This window comes from Pagrus major, chromosome 5 (assembly GCF_040436345.1).
Source record: "Pagrus major chromosome 5, Pma_NU_1.0".
In the NCBI taxonomy this organism is placed as follows: domain Eukaryota; kingdom Metazoa; phylum Chordata; class Actinopteri; order Spariformes; family Sparidae; genus Pagrus; species Pagrus major.
Genome location: NC_133219.1, coordinates 9164937 through 9191529, shown reverse-complemented (window position 1 = coordinate 9191529; position 26593 = coordinate 9164937). Strand labels below are relative to the sequence as shown.

Below are 26593 nucleotides of genomic sequence, written 5' to 3'. Positions count from 1 at the left end.
AACATGCATTTGCATTACAAAGACAACTGACAAGTGAGGAAGAACCCATGTCCTGATTTCTAGATAGCAATCTTACTTTCAAGCCGCTTGTCTTTCAACAGCCTTTAGTTGCGGGCTGACAATGACAGCCAAGTGATGTTGGTAGTTTACGTTTCTGTCATTTCTACGTGTCATGGGCTATGTACCACATTGATATTTCTACAACATGTGTCATATCCCCTTCACGTTCACATGCTAATGACCTGACTGTTATATCAAATGGTGGTGGAGTTACAGGCAAGAAGGCTGCCAAGCCAGTGACCACAGTTCTAGACTGAGTTCCAACATTTGTAAGAGTGAAACCACTGGATATTTTTAAAGAGACCTCTGGACAATGTCAAGCAGATATGTTTGATGGTAGGTCTGTACATCTCCAGCTGTGTTCTTGGCGAGGTAGGTATTTTAAGCCAAGACATGATATTTTCCTGACCCTAACCATGTAGTTTTTGTGCATAAACCTAACCAGAGCAGCTGTCAACATATCTGTGATTGTAGAAATGTGCATTGCCAGCATTTATTCTGATGATTGGGCTGCTGCTTGAGGCGAGCAGCTCGAGGCTATATTACATGGGCTACATTTGATTCTGCTGCATCCTTGTTTTTTACTGTCTACCATGAGTCCAACAATGTTATAGGAGTGCAATATTAAACCAGTGTAGGAGTCTTTTCCCTCTGTCTCTGCACATTAGGACTCTAGATCAACACAGTGCCTCAATCAATGGAACTAGGTGGAGATTTTGTGCAAAGCTGTTTGTTTTAGTATGCCTTCTCTTTATACTTGTTTCTCCATGCAAAATAGATCTACATTTCAATTAAACTGCTTTACAAAATAAAGGTCTTATCAAAACTGGTGGTATGATAATGGTCTTGCAATACATTGGTGAAGCACATAATATATTGTACGGGTAGTACATAGGACAAGAGAGAGAGTTTATGCCGGTCAAACAGGCGCTGAGAGCCACACATTGGCAGGTGACACTGGTAAAAGCCTCAAGCTCTGATGAGCTGAGATGAGCTATTTGCTTGTTGTGGTAAAACCAATCAATATCATACAAATCAATATTGTCTCTCTTTCAAACTACAAATCAACAAATTATTAAAATGATTATACATCTTTGTGTTTTGTGACATACTGGTGTTGTAACTGCACTCAGCTGGTTGAAAAGATGGTGAAAAGATGTTCAGACCAACTATCAACCAACTAGAAATCAACGTTAATACGCAACAAAATATGTGTTTCCTACAGTCTGCTCTTCTATTCCCCACTTCAGAGAGTAGGGTGTTGTGTGTGGCTATCATCAGTCCACTACTTCTGATATACTCTCTTATCACCAAGCTGGGGAATGTGGAGGAGCTCACCCGAGTCAACAGGAGTTGAAGCCCCAAACGTCAGCTCTTGTTCACTATCACAATTGAGGCTAAATCTCTGCTGCAGCCGCTCGCCACACGCCCCCAACTCACAGATGTATATCCGACTTCTTTTTCTTTTCAAAGCAGGCCTCACACTCAGGCGATGACTTGTCTGTGTGCCCTCTGCAGTAGACAGTGCCCTCCCTGACAACAGCTTCACAGCTCAGTGGCCTTGACACTGATGACAACAGCTGTCACCAAGCGAGAGGATCATAGCGGAGATGAGAAATAGTTTAAAGCCTCTCACTTGCTGAGCATGATAACAATTAAAAGGTTAAAAGTTGCAGCTTGTAGCTATTACTTCTTTATTCTCTTCAGTAGCAGCATGTTCTTCAAAAAGCTACATGACTGGTGGTGACACATTATTGTTATGACCAAGGTCTTCCTCTTTGAGTTATGCTCTGTAACCTCAGGAGTACACTGCTTTATCCCCTTCGCCACATGTGGCCTGTGTGATTGGGCTGTGACAGACTCCAGCTCGCTCCCAGCCCAGAAGGGGCCATTGTCTGCTGCCGCTGGGCCTAACACCAGCGGCTGCCGTTAAGAATGTCTTTTTTCCCCACAAAACTCCTCCTGATCAATGGGGCTGGTCCTCTGCCATTCTGAAGAGTCATTTCTCTGTGGGCATAAGGGATGAGCACCTGGGCCCCATGCAGGCTGGAGAGGAGCGACGTGCTTGTAGGGCAGCAAGAGGGTAATAATGAAGACGTGGCCTGTAGAGCGCTCCAGACGTGGAGTGCTCCATTATCAGGAGCACAGCAGCGGGGACTGGAGTGCTCCACTGACATTGTTTAGGCCCTGGCCCCGGAGGGAGCTGGGAAAATGACTGAAGCCAGGGAATGGCAACTCATTATCGCTAGACTGGAATCAAGAATTTCCTGTTCCTGGAATTTTTTAATGGAAAGACATTACAGGGCCAATTTCTATACTCATATTTATCTCTTGATGCAAAGCAATAAAAAGCAACTGCCCGGAGACAAAAACAAATATATATGTCTATGGATGGATGAAAGGTATGTTGGAATAAGAAAGCAAAGGCACCTTGGTTCCTGACAGAGGTCAGTGGAGACCATTTTTGTGCCGAGTGTCATTTCCTGTCTGGTTGGCGTGTCTAGAAGAGGCCCTTGCTCGTTTATTTTTACAGTTTCCTTTTTCGACTTTTTTTTTTACTAGCTAGCTTTCCCCTGTAGGGAGGGGCAGGTGGGTTAGGGGATTCAGTACTGAGCAGAATTGGCCCTGTGTATGGCCCCGCAGACCCCACCTCCCTACTCCTCAACACACTTGCTCACAATGGGGGCTCTGTAACACAGGCCCCAAACGTACTCCTGCCTTCCCCCCAAAACAGGAAACCGGGATCTGCAGAGCTCTTGTTTTTCTACTAATTTCCTGCTTTGCTGCCCCTTCCCCAGATTATTTTCTTTATTTTTTTCTGGTTCCTCTCAGATTAGAAATACCTAATCAACTCTTTTTTTTTGGTCTGTGTTCATCTGGAAACCACTTGCCTTGGTGCAGCCATGAAGCTGAAGGAGCAATGATACACCTTTTCTATTAAATGTATTAAATCGCTGTCATTTGGAGACACACTTCAGATATTTCCTCTTAGATCTGGACAATCACCACCTGATCATCCAATGCCTTTACTTTTAGGCCCTCAACTCTGCTCTTGAGAAACTGTAAAAATAAACATTTGATCCAACTGTAGATGTACAGAAATAGCAATATACACTTTCATTTGATGTGTAAAATGTCCTAAGCTGATTATATGTTTCTATAGTCTGCAGCAAGAAGAGCTGGAGATTATTCTGCCAAGGAAAACTCTGGAACCACGGACTGTTATTGACTTCAGTTCTGGCTTCGGAGCGAAGGGGGCGATGCCTATTTGGGCAGCTCTGTTAACTTTCATGAGATCTACCAGCATGCACAGCAGTGAGAAACAATGAAAGTCGGTTTATGGCTTCAGTGGGACATACAGTCGATCATAATATCCGTCCGTCAGATTAATGATCATGTAAAGTCAAAGCTTCTCGGGGCCGGTGGTGACAGTTTTCTGATGAGACAAAAGGCGGAGAAATGCTGTTTTATTCTGTCAAACTGAGTCATTTGTATTGAAAGACCCAAAAGTCTCTTTCCCAATAAGTTCATCGACACTGGGCTGAAACAATGCACTCTTAATAGCTGGAAGGGAAACAGGAACAAACGCCTTTCATTCAAATTATCAATGAAAAGGGAGACTCATGATCGTGAGCGTATTTTCTGCCAGTAGGTGGACTACAGCATGCAGAGAGTGGGAAGGGGGAGGACCAGCGAGAGAGCTGGGAGAGGGGAGATGCAAAAATAAAGTAGAGAAGGAACACAAACGGAAGTGGGGGGAAGTAAGCTTGAGAAAGCTCAAGTTCCTCTGGAGGAAAAACGCCATTGAAACCATATCAAGTTTGCCGAACGAGTGTGCGAGAGAGAGTTACTGGCGTATAAAGCGTACAATTTGGTAATGGGCTTATGAGGGGGCTCGCTCGCTGTTTCAATAAACCCCCAGAGCCATGACTGAGCTCGGCTTGCAATACAAACACACCCCGTTCCTTCAGTTTATCTGAAAGACACATCTGGAGTCTATCAACTCCAGCAGCACCCCCCTTTCTGTTTCCACTCTCCAGCACGCTTAACCCCTTCCTCACCCGCTCCACCCCTTAATGTCATGCACTCTCATTAGGTGACCGTTGTCTAACCAGGGGCCACTCGATGGCGTGTGCGGGCAAACACACCAACACAAATGTTAATTTTTTCTGTGAGGGAGAAGTGAGGCTCCCATGCTGGCCTTAGCTCTCTGCTACAATCTGAACCTTGTCTTACCCAGACCGGTCTAGACAGGAGGGCTCGTTGCCATGTCCACACATTCTCCACTGTTTTAACATGCTATACTGCTGCCCACCTCTGCTTTGTTCCCACTCATTAAGGTAATTTGCTTAGCCTGTGTGGAAATAATGTTAATCTCCCGCTAAGAAAAACAACCTCAGCTTTATATAAGACAAACTGCAGGAGTGCGCTTTCCTTCGTTCCCTCCCTCCGTCTTCCTCTCTTTCCCCTCTCGCTTTCTCTCTCCAGCCACCATACCATCTTTAGCCATCTCGGCTCCACTTCCCCTCTGTCAGATGGTAAAGTTGTTTAAGTTGGACCACTTCCTAACCCCTGGCTGCTCAGAATGGCAGAGGCGATTTCAAGGTCGGTTTCAGCGAGGCTCAGGCGAAGACAGAGTGGCCTGTCTCCCCCTTTTTGTAAAACAGATACTATCAAGTCAAAAAGTAATGAATCGGCCTGAGAATTCTTCACCGTAATGTGATAATAGTGTATATGCTTTCCATCATGCAGACATTTTCCTAAACATATCCAGCATCTGCACATTCTCATGCACTGTGTGACTTATTGGTCGCAGGTTTCAGTGCAAGCTTCCCTTAATTCTTGTTGCTCTAAACACATAAATCCTAAGTCCTTATTTCCTGCTCTTGAATGATTTTAAGTCAACAGGAAGTTTTTGAAAATCTCAGAAGAAATTTCCTGTGCATGTGTAAAAATTACAATTCCGTCAGGTACTGTATGGACACATTCAGACTCTTGTTGACAAAGTCTATCATGCTGCCAACACCTTGAGCCTCTAACCACAAGCCTCACTCCTGCCTTTCAGTCGTGTCCACTGCGAGCGCCCTGCTGCTCCCTCATCCATCATCATCGCTGCCCTCTGCTCTCCCTCTCTGCTCCCTGCTCCCTCTCTCCCTGTAGGGTGAACAGACCTGGTAATGAGGGCCCCTTGTGCCCTGTCTGTCCTGTGTCCCATGGTGCAGTGGGGCCCAGTTGGACAAGAGCCAGACTGCCTCGGCCCTCTTTGCTCATTATTCTCATTACCTCGCCTCAAATCAGCGCGGGACAGGCTGCTGGGATCTGTCCGCAACTCATAAAGGTCCCGGCTCGTTAGTGGGGCTGCCAGCGTCAGCTCTCATCAGAAAGGGCGTGCACAGAGGTGGTGGAGGTGGAGGTACTCAAATAGGTGCACAAGTACAGTATCGAACAGAGGTGGCAAAGGTACACACATTCTTTACTCCAGTAGAAGTACAGATACTTGTGTAACATAAGACTCTGGTGAAAGCAGAAGTACTGATTGAACTTCTTGAAATGTACTCAAAGTAAAAAAGTATCGGCCGTTTCTGTGCAAAGTTAACAGAATCTCAAGTCATATTAATATAATTCAAAGACTATTAAACTTAAAGGTAGAATCAGCAGGATTTGTCCGAGCTGTTCTTAAACGCAACAGAAGGATAGTTGATTGTTGAGTCTCATTCCCAGGATGTCAAATACCGACATTTTGGGTTGGTAAAGCGTCCCGAACAGCAACCAACTGACAAAGTAAGAAAATCCAGGCAGAGGCTCTGCAGACACGGGACACTAACACGCCTTCCCCCCCATTCCAGTCTGTCGTGTAACGTCTTTTACGTTGTTTCATCTCGCTACGTATGCCATGCGTAATATGCACTGATAGGGTGAAATCAGTCCTGTGAGAGAAGGCGGGGTGCAATGACACAAATGCTTTAAAACTAAAGCAGAGGAGGAGGAAGGAGGAGAAAGTACAGATATTTGTGTTCAAATGTCGGGAGTTAAAGTAAAAAGTCACATAAGTGCTTGTATTTTGTTACTTCCCACCTCTGGTCTTGAAGGCATGATGGTGTCCATTAAAAGTGGCTTATTTTGGAATTAGCAAGCACAGCAACTGAAGTCAGGTATGATTCAACGGCTGTTTCATCCCAATAGCTGGAAATATTGAGGAATTCCAAGATCCAAATGTAGCTGTTGGATGGCAGGCCTATTTAAAAGAGCTACAAAAACACAGTAGTCCAGTAAGAGGGCAAAAACAAACAAGGCTAAATTGCTCCTCTGCACTTGGGTGGTTTGGCAGGTTATGAAGGCAATAGTGGCTTTGAGGAGGTTTGTCCCAATGAAAGGGCTAACTGTGTAGATTGCTGCACTGTCTGGCCCAGGCCTGGAGGAGGGTGGCCTGCCCTGGAGCTGTATTCTCCAACGAACAACAGCAGATCAGACTGCATTCAACTCTCAATAGAAGTCGGGTGTGAGTGTGTGTCTACTGAGAGAGTTAGCAGGCCCGTTTGAAATGAAGCAAGGATGGTGCCCATACTAGGAAACAGAGTCACAACAAAGATGGACCGAGAGTGAGAGTGTGTGTGTGTGCAGTCGGGGAGCAGACTGTGTTTATCCTCGTCACGTAGGGGAAGAGATGCAGTGTAATTCCCTGATGTGTGTTTACTCAGCCCTAGTGGGCTGGCCTTTGATTACAGCACTGACCACATAATATGAGTAACTGTTCACTACTGCGCCAAATGACAAGCACATGTAGCCGACATACTGGAAACAATGAGAGGACCTGAAGAGCGATGGCGGGCCGAGGAGACGAAATAAAACTGAAATCTCACAGTTTACATCCAAACCTTCACTGTGAACTCACTCCTGTCTTCAAACCTTTCCATCGCTGCAACGGTGAATTTCAATGTGGCATTTTTTTCACATCAGACAGCAATTTTACCATGAGCTCAGATGTAATTATAAGCTGTGCAGGGCTCAATTAAAGGTTGAAGACGTCAGAGTGAGTGAGCAGACCTCCGCCGCTGTGTGTCAGCGAGCCAGCAGAGGTTGAGGCAGAGGAGTGAAATGAGGCCTGCATGATTTACGTTATGTCCTCTCCTTACACCAGACGCCCACATCTTTCTCTGCAGAGCATAAATATGTGTGTGTGTTAGTTTGTCTGCCTGTTCTGTGTCTTTCTCACAGGTCTTCGAGTTATGAGCCTCCAGGAAAGCTCCACCCTGTTGCCCCCTGCTAGTTTTATCACTGCTCCAGCTACAAGGGCCAGTTAGTGGGTAAGCTCGGGTTACCCAACCCACCGACCCTACGGCGCTACAGGGAACCTTGTCTGCACTTACAAAAACAAGCAACATCAGCTCATTTTACACCAAACACATCAAGCTACAGATCTGCTTTAGCTTTACTTTGCTATCAATTATTCTCCCAAATAGTATTAGTCACAGGTTCTTGGTTTACTGTCTTCCTGTCAACAGCTTTATCAGCGTCGCTGGTGCAAGACAGTCGAGGTGAGAACTGAGAACTTGTTGTTCACCCATGGCGTTCACATGCCAGACAGAAAAACAGCAATTCAGCAAATTTGGCTTTTGATCTCGACTGGCACGTCTGGTGTGAGCTCCAGCAGGTAGGTCCTAACAAGCTAAAAACTGCAGCAAATTACCATATTTTTCTTTCTTTCGACATTTTTGAGAAGCTTGTTAGCTTCATGGGTGGCAGTGCCGAGTGGCATGTGGAACCAATATCCCTTCGACGTACCCATCCCCCTTCAACAAGTACGTCTGCCAGACTACAGTATCCGACTGAAGCTGCTCCATGTGTGTTGTTAGCTACCAGGGCGCTATAAACATTTACTGGGATGCTCTGTAAAACAGCACACCTTCTGGTGGGAAACACAGACTAGATGTAATTCTCACATCACAGTATCCAAAAAAGCCAGGAGTGGTAGCAGCTGTAGCCATTAAACGCCACTCCTGACTGTAATGAAAGTTGACCAAAAGTAACTTCATATCATACACTGGCCTAGTGTATCCGACGTGTATTGCCAGCTACCCCATCTTCAGTTTTTGATTCTAAGAGATCAATAAGCTACTGTAGTCTCTGCAGTTTTCCTTGTTTGGACCTGCTAAGATGATAACATTATCACTATCTCAGTGTAAAAAGGTTGGTTATATAGCAGTAGCAAAGTTAAATATATATGTATTTGTAATGTGTAGTTTAATAATTACACAAAAGCTGTGTAAATAGTTATAATCGTGACACGTGAGACCTCCAGAGACATTATGTGGAACATTTGAGACTCAGTTTCTGCACCCCTACGTTCACTTTCGTTGGTCACCCCTACAGATGATGTATCCCGCAGCAACCTCTTCCCTTTTGACATCGTACTCCATGGGAGAGCTAAGCGACATTGTTGTCAGACATTTCTGTGTTTTAGCCTTGCTCTTAAAGCGACAGTTTGGGTCTTTTGATGTGGGTTTGTATGAGGTATTTATCCCTCGTTGGTGTATCACCTGCAGTAGATGACCATCAGCTGTGTGGAGAAGCAGCGAGTAGCACCTACAGGGAAGCAGAGCATTGTACTGCTAAACGGCACTGACAGCAAGATGTATTTTAGCCACCTAAAAGAAAGCACACCTAAAAAATATATATATCAGTTAAAGTGTATGCCATATTTTGAAAATCTTTGGTGCTTAACACTGTTGTCAGACAGCCGTGTAATACAGTATGGGGCAGGCACAGCTGTGCTTGTGCGTATGAATATGGATGTTGTACATGCCAGCATGCTATAGTATTTCTACACCATTTAATTTGTGTAGGAGCTCAGGTTCGTGGCCGTAATTGTGGCATGCTAACATTTGCTTATTAGCATTAGTACTACTAGTAGTAGCACTATTAGCACGAGTAGATGAGTTTCATGTTTGGTACGTTGACTTTCAAGGTCCGCAACAACCTCTGTAGTCTCAACTAGCCACATATTAGCAACTACCTTTTTTAAGACACACCATATCCAGATCGGCACCAAAAGTGATAGAGCTCTATTCTAGGCTGAGACCCATCCTCCATCCAAGTTTTGTGGAAATCCATCAAGTGGTTTTTGTGCAAGACTGCTGACAAACCAACCACAACACGGGTGAAAATATAACTTCTTCGGCGGAGGTAAAAAAAAACAAAAACTATACTATACTATGCGAGCTGAGGGAACCGGATTTGGGAATCATTCTTGCAGCACTCTATTAATCCTGATTGTAATGTCAACTTCATGTAAGCACTAGAGGATTAGTCAGGGGATCACAGAAGTCAGCAGGATTCATCATCTGAAGACCGTGAATGCCTGAAGCTAATTTCATGGCAATCAATCTAAGACATGTCGAGATATTTCAGCAGTGAACAGACCAACCAACAGACTGACCAAGGTAGGGCAAAGAGCTATTCATAGGCGCCAGTTTCCACTATGGTCACCAGTACTGCCATTCAGTTCTATTTCCCCAGGAGTTATCCTGTCTATCATCTGTCTCACACCCCATTCAGAGAAATTACGATGCTACTAAGGAGGGCTAGACTGTCTGTGAACCACAGGCCAAGCTGCCAACACGCCCTCCTCCCAGGGATCTCCCTTATCTTTTAGAGTGGAGCTTACCTGATAATGAAGGACTAAAGTGTAATAATGTGAACTTTTCAGCATAACTAAACTCCGTGATAGCCAGTCTGAGTGTATCATCCTCCCTGTTGGAATGAAGCCCATCATTGGATAACAGCGCACACAGATCAGCTCAGATCCCACTGATACCGTGTCTGTATTTCCCCACAAAGGCCCTGAGGCAAGCCAAAATAACAACTCCTACATGGATGCATACACTATATCTCATGTTAACAATAAACATGACATTGTAGCATCTACAGAAGTGAAATACTAGTAGATAAACAGGAGGCTACTTACAGTTTTTCCAAAGCATTAAGTCCAAAGAAAGATCCGTTTCTCAGAACTCGGATTTTGTTGTGGCTCAGTATCCTGTAAGAAAGAAACAACACAGTACTGTTAGAGATATGCCAATGAAAATAAACCAGAACATGCTAAATCACTATCTTGGATGGCAGCTTCTTTGAGAGTTCAGGTTTTACTGAAGGGGTCACAAGAGAAGGATGCGAGCCAAGTGAAATGTCCACTTGGTGCTGCGAGATTAGCTTGACTAGAAACATTATCTTAAGATGTTTCCAATTAATGTTAAAGACGGACAAGGACATCAAGATTAGCAAGGAAGCTGTGATCTTGATAATCATTTTGCATACATTTCTACATCAAAAGGATGTCTTCCCACATCAAACGACTGACGGCACAGACCATGTTAATTAGCCTCTTCCCTGCCTGCAAATCACTTGGCTCATAGGGCTCTTATCAGACCAGAGGGCAGGGGGCCACAGGACACACTGGAAGTGAGGCTGAGATGCTTTAACTGACAGGGGATCATGGGACATGGATATTTAGAGTAACCACTTTGCTCTGATTCAAGATAGACCTTTGCATATCGGAATAGCTTGACTTTTTTGTGTGTCATGTCTGTATGCTAAGCTACAGCCAGCAGGCAGTTTGCATTTACTGCCAAGCCAGTGACCGCAGTTCAAGACTGGGTTTCAACATTTGTAAGTGTAAAACTACTGGGTATTTTAAGGAGACCTCGGGACAGTTTCTAGCTGTGGTTGTAGTGACAAAAATGGATTTGTTCGATGGATGTCAGAGCATCTCCAGCCACGTTTGCGGCATCAAAATGATGTTTTTCTTACCCTAATCAAGTGGTGACTGTATCTTAACCCAACCAGAGCAAAAGCATTGTCACAAGATCAAATTTAAAAATTGAACCTAAAGAAATGTAAAGTTGTAATCTGTGGTTATTTTCACATTACATCTTTATGACTTGACTTTCATATCAGGCACTGGAGCCAATGGTGGTGGAGTTACAGGCGAAGAGGCTACCAAGCCAGTGACCTCAGTTCAAGACGGCGTTTCAACATTTTTATGTGTGAAACCACTGTTTATTTTTAAGGAGACCTCAGGACAATGTCTAGCTGTGTTTGTGGCAACAAAAAAATTAATGTTTTTGATGGAATGTCGGGACATCTCCAGCCTTGTTTTTGGTGACCGTGTCTTGACTTTCATATCGAGCGGTCGAGGGGGCAGGTTACAGGTAAGAAGGCTGCCAAGCCAGTGACCACAGTTCAAGACTGTGTTTCAAAAGATTTCTATGTCCCGAAACTGCTGGATATTTTTAACAAGACCTCCGGACAATTGCTAGCTGTGGTGACAAGACCTTGGGGCATTTCCAGCCTTGTTTGTGGTGACAAAAACATGTATTTTAAGCCAAACATGACGTTTTCCTAACCCTAAACAAGTGTTTTTGTGCCTTAACCTAACCACAGCATAACCACAATGCTGTCACAAGATAAAATTGAAAATCTAAAGAAACGTAAAGTTTCAACATATCCATGGTTTGCAGAAATGTACATTGCCAACATTTATTCTGGTGACTGGGTTGACAGTTAGATGAAGCCGTCAGATAACCTCAGATTAATAGGGGAAAAGAGCTAATATAGGCACTTCAATATTAGAACAGTATATTCATTAGAAGTCATATAGCCATCGCAGTCATTAACAATGTTACTGCACAATGCAGATCCTCGTATATCATGCAAGCCCTCCTACAAAATAGCTTCAAGCTGCATAGTGATGTGCTTTGCCAATTATCAGCCTAGATTGTCAATGTCAATCTATTTTTTTTTTTCAGGAAGTGTGAGTGCACAGAAGTTTAATGGAGGAGGTCGTTGAGCCCACAAAGCACAAATCTTTGACACCATACAGTCTGGGGTTTGGATTGTGTATCCCAAATTTAGGCTGCTAAAGCACTTGGGAACAGCAAGGGAAAGATTGTGGTTTTGCTTGAATATTAAAAAAGCGGGTGCATCATGTCTCGAGCTTCAAGTCGGTGTTGACTTTTTCAGTACTGAACCAAGAGCGGGATCCCCTTTGCTGTTGCTACTGGCCTGGTCCCCTCAGCAGGAGCTCAGAGTGCTGTGGGGGCTCTGCTCTGGCGACAGCCCGCCATCATTAACACACCCTTCAGTTTCACATCATCCTCGCCCCTACCACATGGTGCTTAATGGGCTGTTTGCGACATTAAGTGTGTTCTCAATCGAGAGAGTGGAGCTGTGTGAGCGCTTTTAAAAGTAGGAGCGGCATGTGAACAGTCTGTGAGATTTACACATTCAGCAGCAGCAGCAGCAGTCAGCCCCCCCTGTTTCCTGCCACATCAATAAAAACACTGCCTTCAGCTCTGCACCTTCCAGCACAGTTAATGACCAGATTTAATCATCCAGTCTTGGTACACAGGGACAAACCAGCCTGACTCACTTATTCACTTCGGTTACTTCACCAACAGCCACAATACAAGGGTGATGTGAAGAGAGAGGTTCATCCATTCAAGGAGCAAAATAAAAAAAAGGAAGGATGGAAAGAGAATCATCTTCTGCTTCAGTTACACCTCGGTCAATATCTTCCTACAATTATCTACCAAAAGAAAACCAGAGAGATGTATTTAGAGACGAGAGCTGCTCCACTGTTAATGACTGTTTTACTAAGCATTTGAACCAAAATTATCTTTATTTTAAGGTTTTGAAAATGTGCTATATCAGTCAAATTACACAAAATCCACATTCAGTTTAAAAGTCGGAGTCTAGAAATTGACATCATAACAGTTTTATTTCTAGCTTTGGAAAAAAATTAAAAAATAAGCATGTCATGTTCACAAATTAACACTCATGAGCAGAGTCAGTCCTCATGTGGCGTAGCCTGAATTTGAACCTATGACTCCTGAACCTTTAGGTCTCTCACTTGACTCTGGGCACAGTATCTCTCCAATAACTGGATGCAGGCCTCAGATGAAAGCTACAGAAGATCCGGAACTGCCTGAATAATTCAATACAGATAGGAGAGGAGAAAGTCACATCTGGCAAAAACGCAAACCATTTAATTCAACGCAGGCAGTTTAGATACAGATAGTTCCTCTTCGACTAAGCTTATTATGCAGAAAAGAAGAGGACGGTTCACATATTCGGCTTCGCATGTGTGCATGAATGTTTAGCGTGCTGATACCAATGTACTTTCTATGCAAACAAAACACATAATTGACAAATACAGACACACAGATGTGTTTATTTGTGTGTTGTTTGCACGCATGTTTGGGAAAAGATGAAGTTCACATGTGGCATCCTATCACAATAACCCTTGTTTGCCTCAAGTTAAGACATTTCAACACACAATATTTTAATTATCTTGCTGTTCTGTACACCGGGACATGAAAGCTCACTTTCACAAATAAACAAATGCCACAAAATGAGCTAACTGAAACCCTCCCACAGACAACAAAAGACTTCCAGGAACGCAAGGGAATTGCAGAGGCTGGTCACTACTGTGTACTCCCCGAAGCCTGATGTTTGGAGCACAGTTGTAGTGATTGAAGGACATTGTTCTTTCATAAACAATGCAGAGAGTACAACTCTGAGAACGACAGAGAGGCAGAACTCTGTAAACAGACAGAAATAGTCTGCGTTCCCATCAGGCTAAACAGGAAACCCAGCCAATTAGCTGTTTATTCAGAACCCGGTTTGAGAGGTCAGGGGTTGTAGAGAGAGCACTTCCTGGCCAGGCAGCAGACAGATGGAGGAGCGTCTGGAGGCAGGTGACAGTGGAGGCACATGAGAGTGCATCTCTTCATCACTGGGGTATACAAAGGTTAACAGAGCTTTACAAGCAAATAAGATGAGTAGCTTCTTAATCACGCGCCGCTCTGAGGACTAACGTCTGCTCAGCTACCGGAGCCTAAACTGTACACGAGTGGCTTCTCTTCCCTAAGTGACAGATCAGATTCAGCTAATCTGCCTTCAAGAGCAATACTCTGTATGGTACATGGCACGACACTGTGATAACTCAGTCCAGACTATGGATGGTATCTCTCATTCGCTTAACCCTTTCAGACCACAAAGGCCTCTGAGACATCAGATGGGCTAATTGAATCCATCGAAGAAACCAGGGCCACATGTCAGGCTCCGGGATCCCATCCACCCGTTTCATCTAATTCATTTACATGAAGATCAAAAAGCGGGAGGTCACATGAAAAGAGGCGGGTCAAACAGAAGCACAGACACCAGACCTTCTCTTGTGTGCTCGGAGCAGAGGGGTTAAACAGGGTCAGTGAAACCACAGCGCACATGGAAAGCACATACTGTATATGAACCAGCGCGTCACTTGCCACACGTTCTTCACTTCTGCTATGTTTTCTGTTGAAGTCTGAACTGAATATGAATACACAAACATTGTGTATGTACATTTCAAGACGTAGTAAAACACAACTGATGTTTCTGCCATTTTATGTACTGAGTTGCTTTGCTAGCATCTTTGATATCTTGGACCAATGATTTTGTTTCAACTCAAGCAGTCATTTTCTTCAGTCTGTGGCCCAACACTTTGAAATAACATCATTAAACAATGCAGTGAAATTGTAGGTAAGCCAGAGTGTGATTCAGGAACCCCTGAACCACAAAGTAAACAAACACTGTGATTGTTTGTATTCAGATTTTTTATGTGCGACGCTGTCCCGCCCTCACATTTAGCATTTTGACAGGAGCTCGATGGTGGTCTGCCTGCGCAGAGAGCAGCCGCGTACACGCCACCTGAATCAGGCTGTGGGTTGCCAGGTTGATAGATGGGTAGAATTGATTGTAATGTGTGGACTAAAGTGCTTGCCTATGGGGGGAATTGTTGGGTCTGTGTAAATGAAGTAATTAAGGAGTATGGCCTTGACCTGCTCCAATTAAAAAGTGTCATGAGATAACTTTTGTTGTGAATTGGCCCTGTATAAATAAAAAATGACTTGACTGTGCACATAGGCAAGATTCTGTTTTATAGAAGACCTGGCAAATTCTCAACTAAATCTTAAGGATTAGTGTGTGTGGGAGTGCTGGTAGGTGGCCTTGAAATAAGGGAGAAACCAAGGTAGGTGTGTGTGTGTCGGCAAGTATGGGTTGAAAGTTATCCTCTGCTCGAGTAAAGTTATGCAGGATGTGTTGCAAGGAGAAAACTTATCAACAATGAATCTAATACCTGCTCCCAAACTTGCCCCAAAAACGCTCAAACAAGCAAATATTCAAAATACATTTTCTTTTTTTTTGCACTAAATAACGGCCTCACTTTCCATAATAGGCTTACTTCAGTTGATCGCACTGAGTTCTCCAGCATGTTTCTTAAATAATTCTGGTCTCTGTAGAAAGTTTACGATTAGAAAACACATGAAATAGATAAGAACCTTAAAAATACTCTGTCAGGTAGAGGCAATGAAGGTAATCTGGTACAGTGAAGCGGCTCAGGGTAGAAAAAATCTTGGGGGTGAAATTGCCAAAGTTCATACTATGGAATATTGTCTGACATCTCATATCTGAAGTGCTCTTATAAAAGCATGGAAAATCCCCTGCATCACCTTGAGCCAGATGTTGGCAGTGATCTTTCCTAACAAACATATTGTTGTCAAAGCAACCTTGTTGTCAAGCATTACTTACACAGAATACATATTGTATCCGTGTTCTTGTGGTCATTTCGATTCATTATCACCCAAATGAAAACTACCACTGGTGTGCTTCATGTTTCCGCTCAGGGTTTCTCTGGTGCGTGACTGAGTGTGAAAAAGTAAAAACCGTACAAAGAGTCTTGTCTAGTAAACCGCAGCGGCTCCTCCCTGCACCGTGCCACTCACTTTGTTGGTTTGCTCAATTTGCTTCCTAAACCCACAAAGCCTTTGAGGGCCACACAGGGGCATGACAGCATGTCGCAAATCGTATTTGCTCACTGATTTACTTCCGCTGTCCCCCCTGACTCCTGACTCGAAGGCTGTTTCACTGTAACATACTGCCTGAAGGCCTAATGTGTGTGTGTGTGTGTGCACATATGTCTGTGTTTACCTGTTAGCGCTGTAAACTGTCTGTTAAAAGCAGCGTGTTTTCTACAGCAGCTTTTGGTTTTGGGGTCATTGTCAACCGATCATTTCTTGAGGAGTCGTCTGTGTGGTGGAGCTGTGAGGGCCTGTGTGTGGTGTGCAGCAGCTGAACAGAGTCCTTTCAGCTCTCCAGATCACAACCTGGTGCGGAGGGACGGCGACGGAAAACCCATTCTGTCCTGACCACAGCTAGAAACCCAAACCCAACAGGAAGTCCTGCTTTACAGTCGGTTACCACTGAAGGTTTGGTGTCAATATCTTTGCACCCTTCACACAGTCTCCCCAACAGACACACTTTAAACTTCATGGGAATCATAAACAGGAAATGCTCCATCCTGGCTTGGCATTTAGTCCCGGACGTGAATGAGATGCATTGAGTAAAAAGTGCTGACTCCAACTGGCCCCTGTTGCCTTCTAAATATTCAAGCATCCTGGACAGTGATCTCTGTGTAGCTGCAGGCCTCCACAGCAAACCACAAACACAATGAGAGTCTTAAGGAGGGATTTATATTTAATAAGAATTCATCTGCAGGCTAAGCTGCCTGCTCTCATTACCTATGTATTACCCTTTACGATCTCTGAATAATACTGATATTTTCTTTCAGTTTTAATACAGAGCATTTCTGCAGCGTGACCGGCGAAACAGCTGGAGCTGCGACTGGTCACTGTGTGAAGACAAGAGTTCTGATTAGACGCTCCACCTCCTGTCCCACCCCGGGCGTTGATCTAGCTCTCCGTGGCCAACAGAGACAGAGAGACGCAGGTTCAGCGTAATAAAGAGAGTCAAAACAACCCAACGGGGGCCACTGTGTAAACATCATTTAACTCTGGATAGGTCTCTTACCCTCGAGGACCACACGCGAGGTGAAAGACAAGAACCCTTGAAAGGGATTGGTAACTTGCCATAAATCCAGTCCTAATTCACAGACCAATGGGAGCCAGATAATGAGAGTGATTTTCAATGAGAGTCTCAGAGCTTCATTATTGAATTAAGCCCAGTTTAATTAGCATGCTGACTTGATAATGCACACGTCGGTCTGTATCACAGCAGTACTGAAGTTCATATAAATTAGAAATAATAATTCAGCCTTGAGGGAATTTTCCTTGGAGGTAATTAAATTCTGCTGAGAGCAATAGTCTGCAATTATCCACTTTTACACTCACAGCACAGCTTTGTGTGAGCACTTTAACTGTGTACGTTACAGCTGTGAACATTCTATACAAAACCTTCAACATTTTCTTTTTACTGCTTTTTCCCTCTTTGCTTTCCATTTGAGACGCCTCCGCTTGCCAGAGCTGCATTTCAAGCATATTGGCAGTACACAGAGGCGCACTAAGTGGACGTGGCAGCATTTCTCCTCACATACACATCACACACACAGTAATGAGGACAGACGTAGTGGATCAACAAAATATTGTGGTTAAACCGAAAGATGGATTAAAAAACATGTATTACTTAAATTGGCTGTTACAAGGTTTTCCGAGGCCGTTTTTTGCGCCCAAATGCCAGGTCCAATAGATCAGAAGCCATTACAGAAGAACTATGTTACACTGCAGTTTAACCTCATGGACAAGGAGCCGCCCGGTCTCAATCATAGAGCCAGTTATGACATCAGAGAAGGCATAATATGATAATACCTGTGTTGCATGAAACATTACACACTGTTTATAAACGAGTTAAAGGAATAGACTTTCTGTAAAATACGCCTATTCACTTTCTGCCAAGAGTCAGATGAGAAGAACACGCTCCAGTATTATCTGCCCATTAAATTTAAGCCTGTTAGTTTAGTGTAAAAAGTCCAAGACATATAACCTCCCATAAAACCACACAGTATTGTTTTTACACTTTTTCACAGATTAAACAAACGACACAACTTGTCAATTAGTGAGCGTCAGAGGTGCTGGTGGGTGGATTTTGTTACATTTGGACGGAGCCAGGCTAGCTGTTCCCACTGTTTGCAGTCCTTAACCGGCTTCTGGCTGTCAGCAGTGCGAAAAGTACTCTGATCCTTTAATAAAGTAAAAGTACTAATACTACAATGTGAAAATACCCCATTACTAGTTCAACTCCTGTATTCAAAACCTTACCCAAATGTACTTCATGTACTATATGTACTGTGAAGTTCATCATATGTTGTGTGTCCCTGTCCTGCATGTACCACTTATCTCTAAGTTTTCATGAGCTCAGTGAAAAGTAACAGAAAAGTAACAAGTAACTAAAGCTGTAAGCCGAATGTAGTGGAGTACAAGTGTAATATTTGCCTCCGAGATGTAATTGAAGTATAAAGTTGCAGAAAATGGAAATACTCAAACTCTTGAATTTCTACTTTCAGTATTTGAGTAAATGTACTCAGTTACATCCAACCACTGTTAGCTGTAGCCTTTTGGACAGATAAAAGAATTGTATCTGCATTAGGGGAATTCAGGTAATGACAGGTAAGTTCTTGGTCTCAGGAAAATTTTATTCAAACAACAATAAACAAAGAATTGTTGCTAAAAGTTGATTGTGTCATATCTGACCAGCTCTACAGCTGAACCCGCTTCAAAATGAACAAATTAGTGTGTCCAGCTACATAAAGTGAATTCAGGCTGAGGTAAGAAATCAACTGCATTCAATTTCTTTGAAGTCAGCAGTCTATTGTCACTTGGTGTACATTAACACACACACACACACACGAAAATACACACACACACACACACACACACACACACACACACACACACACACACGCACACCCCTTGCTGAGTTGGGGCTCCCGTGGTGACAAACCTGCAGCAGTAATTGGTGCGGGGCTTCATTAGTGGCCGAGAATTCTGGGTCATGACATGTCACAGGATGTGTGTGTGTGTGTGTGTGTGTGTGTGTGTGTGTGTGTGTGTGTGTGTGTGTGTGTGTGTGTGTGTGTGTGTGTGTGTGTCTAACTGGTACATAACAATACATTTGCAGTTATATGGTGCATACCTTTCATTAAACGTTTTTCGCAATCTCTTTAAAAAAGACTTTAATCAAGGTACATTATCTACATATGATGCTATTAACATCTATTTCATTTCGGTGTCCCAGTAAACCATGAGAGTGTGACAGTGCACCAGTATGAAAAATACCAGGAGCAGGACTGGGGAGGGAAAGGGAATACTAGAATCAATAGCCTTGGACGTGAGAAGGGGCCCATTAGTGGACACCTTTGTACACAGGCCAGAATTTTGTCTACCACAACCCCAAAACTGAAGCGGCTAAAAGTAATTTAGCCATCACTGATTTTATTATTTACACCTGTGCTTTTCAAAAGAAGAATTTAGAATTTCAAAACACACCTAAACACAAAGGCAAACCTTCACTGCTAATGCTGTTGTCTGTTGTGTGCTACTATTATAAATATATTATTCATTTTTTTTCTAACGAACATCTGGAAACTGTTATTCATGCTTTCATAACTAGTCGATAAGACTGTCGTAATTCCTTCCTCTCAGGCATTAGTAAAATAACCCACGGGCTCCAGCTTGTCCAACAGTCTGCTGCCAGGACTTTGACTCAGAACACTGATCCTGGGTTTGTTTGTTTTTTGTTTCCTTTGTGAAGCGTCTTTGAGTACCTTGAAAAGCACTACATAAGTTAAATGTATTATTATAATTATTACAATGTTACCTGTCGCTTTTAGAATTGATTTTCAGATTGTATTAATTACTTATGAAGCCACTGAGAGGCCCCCAGATGCATCATTCCTTGTTGTTCCAGGGTCTCTAGAACAATACAAAAAGGTGACAGACAGGGCTGCAAACTCACTCTCATCTTTCAAATCACTTTTGAAAACCCACTTGATGTTACTGTTGGTGCCTTAACTTCAGTCATTCCCTGCTTTTCTAGTGTTTCTCCCCTTTCCCTGCTGTTGTCTGTCCTCCCTGCTCCGTCTCTGTTTGCTGGTGAATGCAGGAGGTGTGTCTCTCTCCCTCTGGGCTGCCTGAGCACCTGATCACCTGCATCTGGCCTGGCTGCTACACCTGCCATCCATGAGCTCATCATTCTAGCCCTGGTCATTCAGCCATTCATCGCCACTTTGTTGCTTCAGCCTGTTTGGATCATAACCTTCACTCCTGCCAGTCACGCTCACTGATAGCACATCAAGCCATTGCCTGCCTGCAACTCTGCCTTTGCTCCCTGCCCACCTCGGCTCAGCCATCCTCCATTCTCCCTCCACCTTCGGGAGTCCATACTCTCTTTTGGCAATAAATTCCTATATTGGTCATCAAGCCACTGAGTCTGTGCTCTGCAATTTGGGGTTCCCTCGTTAAATGTAGCACTTTATTAAAATCGATTTTCGGTGATTTTATTTGCTTCACGATCCTTGTGTTTTGTGTTTAGTTTTTGTGGCTTTTCGCTTGTTTTATTTACTTTCTGTTTTATGTGGTTGTGTGGAGCACTTTGCGTGACTGTGTTTTGAAAGGTCACTGTTGATGTTTACAAGAGATTTTTCAAGCAAGGACAGACTGATGAGGAAAATTGAAGACAAAGGTTATTATGGTGTGTTTACTCAGATTTTTGACAAAATAGTCATTTCAGTCTTTTTTCTGTTTCTCCAGCTTTTCTAGTCTACAACTATAGAAAAACTGCCTCTGTCTCGGACTGTGTAAACACCAGGGGTAATGTTATAATGGGTCTAGTACTCTATCATTCTGTCCCTTCTGCTTTATCGCTGTTAACGTTTTAAGGCAAATGCACAAAAGATTTCCAAGTAAGGACAAGGAACAGGCTATTATGGTGTGTATTTTCTGTTTTGCCAACTTTTCAAGTCTACTACTGTGGAATGCGTGTCTCTGTCTTGGACTGTGTAAACACCAGGAACGATGATAAAAACAAGTCCAGCTCTGTCCGTGACAAAGTCTCATATGCTGTTTCTAATGTCGTCACTAAGTCAAAAGCACCAAATAATAGCAGTTCTTACATAATCATAGTGTAATAACAGCAGGTTGTTTGAAATTGTTAAATGCAAATAGATAGATGTAAACTAGCTCTTGTTGTGTGAGCTTGCCTGTGTCCTGATCCATGATCGTAGTTTTTCACTTATTTCTGTGGCGTTTGTGTGTTTGGCAGCTTCCTTCTGTCATCCCATGGCAAGAAGTAATCCGCAGTTTAATTTAGATGGAAGATAACATGTTTTGAATAAAGTGTTTAATTTAGTCTCCGATGTCTGAGGTTTGGCCAGACTAAGTGTGGCTTTTTTTTGCGTGTGTTTATAGTTTTGGGGAAGTAAATCGTCATTTCAGTAAATGTGAGTAAGCGGGCTGTGGAAAAAAAAAAAAAAAAACTATAAAATTTTCATATTGGCCGGTCTGTGTCACCCAACCCCATATATAACAAATGTGGTGCAGATGGTTTGATTATGTTTGGATTGTGTATTATAGATTTGCTACTGTGCTGGCTCTGCATGACATGAAACATTACGATTGTCATTATTCTTTTTATGGTATGAAATGATCCAGTTCATTGACGTTTATGGTGACTGTTTGCACATGCCTCACTGTTGACATGTCGGCTTCAAAAGCCTCGTCTCTCAGTCCCTCTCCTGCTAATGGACACTTTTGCAGGAGACAAGAAGAGGACGGTTGAGGGAGGAGGAACGAAAGAGAGCATGAGCAGAGAGATCTCTCAGACTGGGAGCCGGCTGTGTCATCTTTGTTACAATAAGTACTTTATAAGAGGCCTCCAGACTGTGCTGACTATTCAGCGCCTGGGTCCGTCCAAATAGCTTAACCCTTTCGTCGTAAAAAGACGGAGAGCCACCTAAGCCAGCGATCCCAGGAGCCCCTTGCACCCTGATCCTGTCCTCAGAGAGTCACGCCACTGAATGCAACAGAGAGACTAAATGCCCTCGAGCACAACGGGCACTTTAGCAGCAAATGCATGTCAAGATGTGAATGTGCCCATTGTGCCTGACCCACCGGAGGGCCTGTAGCAGCCACTAGGGAACACTGCCAAGCTACGAGCCCCATTCACCGCCTGTCATGGAAAGGAGCATCCATGTAATTGCATGCAAAATATTTTTTTGTGAAATCATTTTTGCGAAACCTGATTGAGCAAATCAGTCATCAAACGGGGAGAGGAGGGCGAGAGAAGCCACATGAAGGGGTGGAACAGATTCTTGTCGCAGATGTTAAAGTGGCAAATAAATGAGCTGGATGATTTATAGTATGTAGAGAATCTTACATTTCTTCGAGCTATTATCATACTTTCCTGCCTCGAGGCTCGATATGGTGGGGAGTGAGCTCCTGCATTTGATATGTGCAACCACTTATTATAGAGTATACTGCATTGTGCTTGGGTTACCAGGCTGGGCCAGGGAGTAAGGCTTTGTGGTTTGTGGCTCCGTGTGTGTGTGTGTGTGTGTGTGTGTGCATATTTAGCTGCACAAGTGTGTGACCTATCAGATTTATTTATATGGAAAGTGTGCATGCTTAACTCTATGTATGTATGTGTGTGTGCAAAAGTGGTCCGAAAGCTACTAGTCTAAAATTAAAATCTGGGTTTTTGAAATGTCTCTAATTAGAGAGGGGAGGACTGAAGCCTATTTTGAGAGCTGTGGCCATGCACGCCCTTCCCACATGTGTGTGCACGGTCACACAGGCGAAGACACACACAATACCCACTTTGGGGAGGAAGGTCCCCCACTTGGAGCTCGTCTTATTAGACAATTCATCGAGGTTTGCTAACAGGAACCATCCGTGAAGTGTGTTTCTTGTGCCGCCTATAACAGTTTACGAAAGCCGGACAACCAGTGGACTTTAAAGACGTAAACAAGTAGCTGCTATGAATATTAACAGCCAGAGAGCACAAAGTCAAAACACCGGCGCCTTTACTGTAAAAGCTGCAATAAATATTGCATTATTTAGAGTCAAAGACAAGTCAAGACAAACCAAATTGGAAAGTTTATGGCTGCAGAGCAGGAACACAACAGTCAGTTTAATCACTGTCTAAAGTGTTTTTACACTTTTAATGAGGCAATTTAGTGAATTTAGCCTTTTCAGACAGTGAGTGGAATGTGGTGTATGCCTGGTGAACATGGTCTCATTGTTCTGTCTCATAACCAGCCTCTGTTTTCTGCTCCTGAGCAAAGACTGCTGGGAAATCAGGCTGCTTTTTACAAAAGGGTCGGCGAAAAATCGTTCTGCCCCAGATACTCTCACTGCGTCTTTAGAGGCATCTGTGAGAAAAGGTTTTGGTTTTTTTGTTTGTTTGTGTGACTGCCCAGAATTTATTAGATTAATCACGCGGCATGGTGGACCAGCATACTTTCCAAAGAATGATTTGATTTCAGCTGAAGGGATAAATATTCATACTGTAGCTCTCACCAGTGGTTTACTCCATCAGCAAAGATTTTAATAAAAGCTTATTGCTTTATTTCACAACTGCCTCTGTCCCTTTGCGTGGGGCTATAAACACAACTATATTTACTGAAGGAGCAATGGATGAAAGAATTGAAGTGACAGATTTTTAATATCTTGTGGTTCTGTGTAACAGTAAAAGCATACTCAACATTAAAATGGTTTGGAGCTATGAAATTGTAATGGATTGTTTGTTTTACATGTCAGCAGATAATGGGGAAAAAATAGCTACAGGTTATATTTATAGACTTAAAACTGAAATTGGACACGTGAGTACGTTTGGTTACAGAAAAAATATTTTTTTTGTGTCTTTTTAAACTTGTCAACCTGGAATCTAATGAGAAATTCCTTTAAATGAACTAAAACAAATGTCCCTTCCAGACTTGACTACTGCAATTCACTATACACTTTCATAATTCCCCATTTTGGGCATTTCCTGTCTTGTGAAGAGTTAGATGAGAAGAATTGATATCACTCTAATCTCTATCTGTAGTAAATATGAAGCTAGAACCAGGAGACGTTAAGCTCAGCATTGGTTTCCCAATATTTCTAGTATTAATGCTAAGCTAACTGCTCTTATTTAGGTCAAAGGTCCAATAAGACAGTTGATTGTTGAGTTTCATTCCCAACATGTCAAACACTGATGCTTCGGGTCAGCGGACAGCCCGATGATGACCTGGGAAACCCAGGGCTTCAGTATTTGGCAAGAGTGAGGCTCAACAATCGACTGTCTCACAAACTGGAACTTTAAGAGTGGGATTTATCTTCTCATGTAACTCTTCGCAAACACATAAATACATAAATGAAGCATATTTCCCAAAACATTAAACTAAGTATATCCCAAAGAGACCCAGAGGGAAACCAAAACCTTTGGGTTCTGTTCCACACACACAAAAAAGACAAAACTCATTCAAATTCTTGTTTCCTTTTGTAATAATACAAATAAATAACAATCCAGCCTTGCAAAAGAACCTTTTGTGTGGTTTCTCTGTATGTTTAGATCAGGGTTGCCCAGAGTCAGGCCTGTGGGCCAAAGTTGTCCCGCAATGACGCTCGATGTTTCTAGTGGAAAAAAACAAATATTAAACATATATATAAATTGTTGTTTTATTCTATTTTATTTCTTTTGTGGTAGAAAAATGCTCTGCAAATATCTTGTTTGTTTTATCATCTGAAAACAGCCAGCAGAGCAACACTGCACAGAGTCAGTCAATTGAGGGGACTTGTGAACCTAATACAACACAATACAATACAATACAACTGGTGTCTAATATTGGTACATGACCAGCCATTAAGTTTCAGTTTTGACCGTCCAGAGGGAAAATGTTTGGCCACCCGAGATGGACAGTATGTTTTTAAAAAACAGTCTAATATCATTGTTTGCTCAATATTTTGTTTTTGTAGTTGCCTCTAACAAACACAATTTTACAGAAGAATCATCTTGGGTTGAACATCATTGCTCGGCAAAAGAGCTGAGTTCATGAGTGAGTTGAGGGGTCGCTGCTCAGACATGTCAAGCACCCAATAGCATCACTGGAAAGTTAGTTTTGTAGTTGTAGACAAATTCATTTTAGGTAATTGGTCATTTAAATCTCAAAGTTTTTGAATGTAAAAGGTAAGTATTCTAGTGGACATCATATCAGAAGCTAGTGGGACACAAGCTAATGTGGACATCATGACTTAAGCCCTAAATAGTTGCACCAAGATCCAGACTGATGTCAAAAGGGACTGAGCATTTGTCTTCAGATTTCAAAAGCTGTGAACAGTATGTCTACTGAGCTTGGATCTTGAAGCTTGAAGTTATTTAGAAAAAGTTACAAAGACATGTTATTACAGATGATAACTTGGATTAAATCTTTCTAATTCAAGAGTAATGAAAAAGTTATAAAAGCATTGTCAGATTACATTTAAATCCAACGGATGACTGCGCTCTTGTCACGGATTAGTCCTCAAGAGAAAGCACATCGGAAACACACACTAACACACACTAAAGCCACAGTCATTCCCACTATAGACGCCCATTATCTCCGCCTGTATCCATGTGTTGTCGACCCAGAGCAGGAACTTTGGGGGCCGCTGCGGTCAGGCGCAGGGAGAGGGAAGTTAGCGCTGGCAAAGAAAAGTCAAAGTCAGGCATTTTTGGAGTAAGATAAGAAGAGAGTGGCGGGAAAGGAAAAACTAAAATAACAAAAAGCCACTGGGGGGTATGAGATTACTGTGACAACACATCGCTCTGTTTTTGCCAGGTTTGGAAATATCGCAGCCTTTTAATCAACAAACACAACAAGGTGATAAGTGAAAGACACATTCATCATCCACACAGCTACAGTGCAGCAGAGTGTGTGTCAGGAGAAGTCACGTTATCTCGACCTCTGAGGGCACAATAAAATGCAGGCTTGTGTGGCATGGGCAGGTGCCGCAGCTGAGTATAAATCTCAGAGTATCCGGTGTCAGGCCTTTGTTTGCTTTTTTGATTTATTGCTGACCACTGCCCCACCTAACATGTGTGGAGGAGAGCCCGCTCCCCCTCCTCTCAACACCTTTCCCCACATAAATAAACCCTATCGCTGCAGGAATGCCTCGGGTCCGGCGCTCTCCCTGCTATTGGAATTCTCCCCCCTGATAAGAGGACTGTTTAGGTCTCTTCATCGACATACTCCCGTCTCAACACATACTGACTCACAGACCCAACATCAACCACCAACACATCTGCTGCCCGTTTGGTTTCCGTCCACACATGGGCCACAAGTTAGAGGCCGACGATGTGACTCAGCAAGATAAAATGGTGATTAAAGGGAATCATACTGCGGCCAATCGATGATACTGTTGAGGTGAGTCAAGTAAAACGACCGGCTGTGTGATGGTCGGCTAAATGGGACCACAATTGAACAGAGAGAAACCAGACAGATGTGGGTTAAGTATAAAAACGAGTCATTCAAAGCTCAAGTTAGAACATCTTAAAACAGCACACTCAACCTCCAAACCTTTCCAGCAAATGACTGGTTCAGCCACTATCAAGACAAGATTAGGTGTCGCTACACTGGAGCCAGATATGCTTAAAAAGCATTCTCAGGAATCATTTTGTTGTTTAAGGT

At 43.1% G+C, this 26593-nt stretch overlaps 1 protein-coding gene across 1 annotated transcript in view; it reads right to left on the bottom strand.

Annotated features, from left to right (window-relative positions):
- Positions 1-26593, bottom strand: part of adgra2 (adhesion G protein-coupled receptor A2) — a 43599-nt gene that overhangs the window by 12330 nt on the left and 4676 nt on the right. The window contains exon 2 of the mRNA XM_073467293.1: positions 10025-10096. Coding sequence (XP_073323394.1) covers positions 10025-10096 — 72 coding nt within the window. The remainder of the gene's footprint in view (positions 1-10024; positions 10097-26593) is intronic.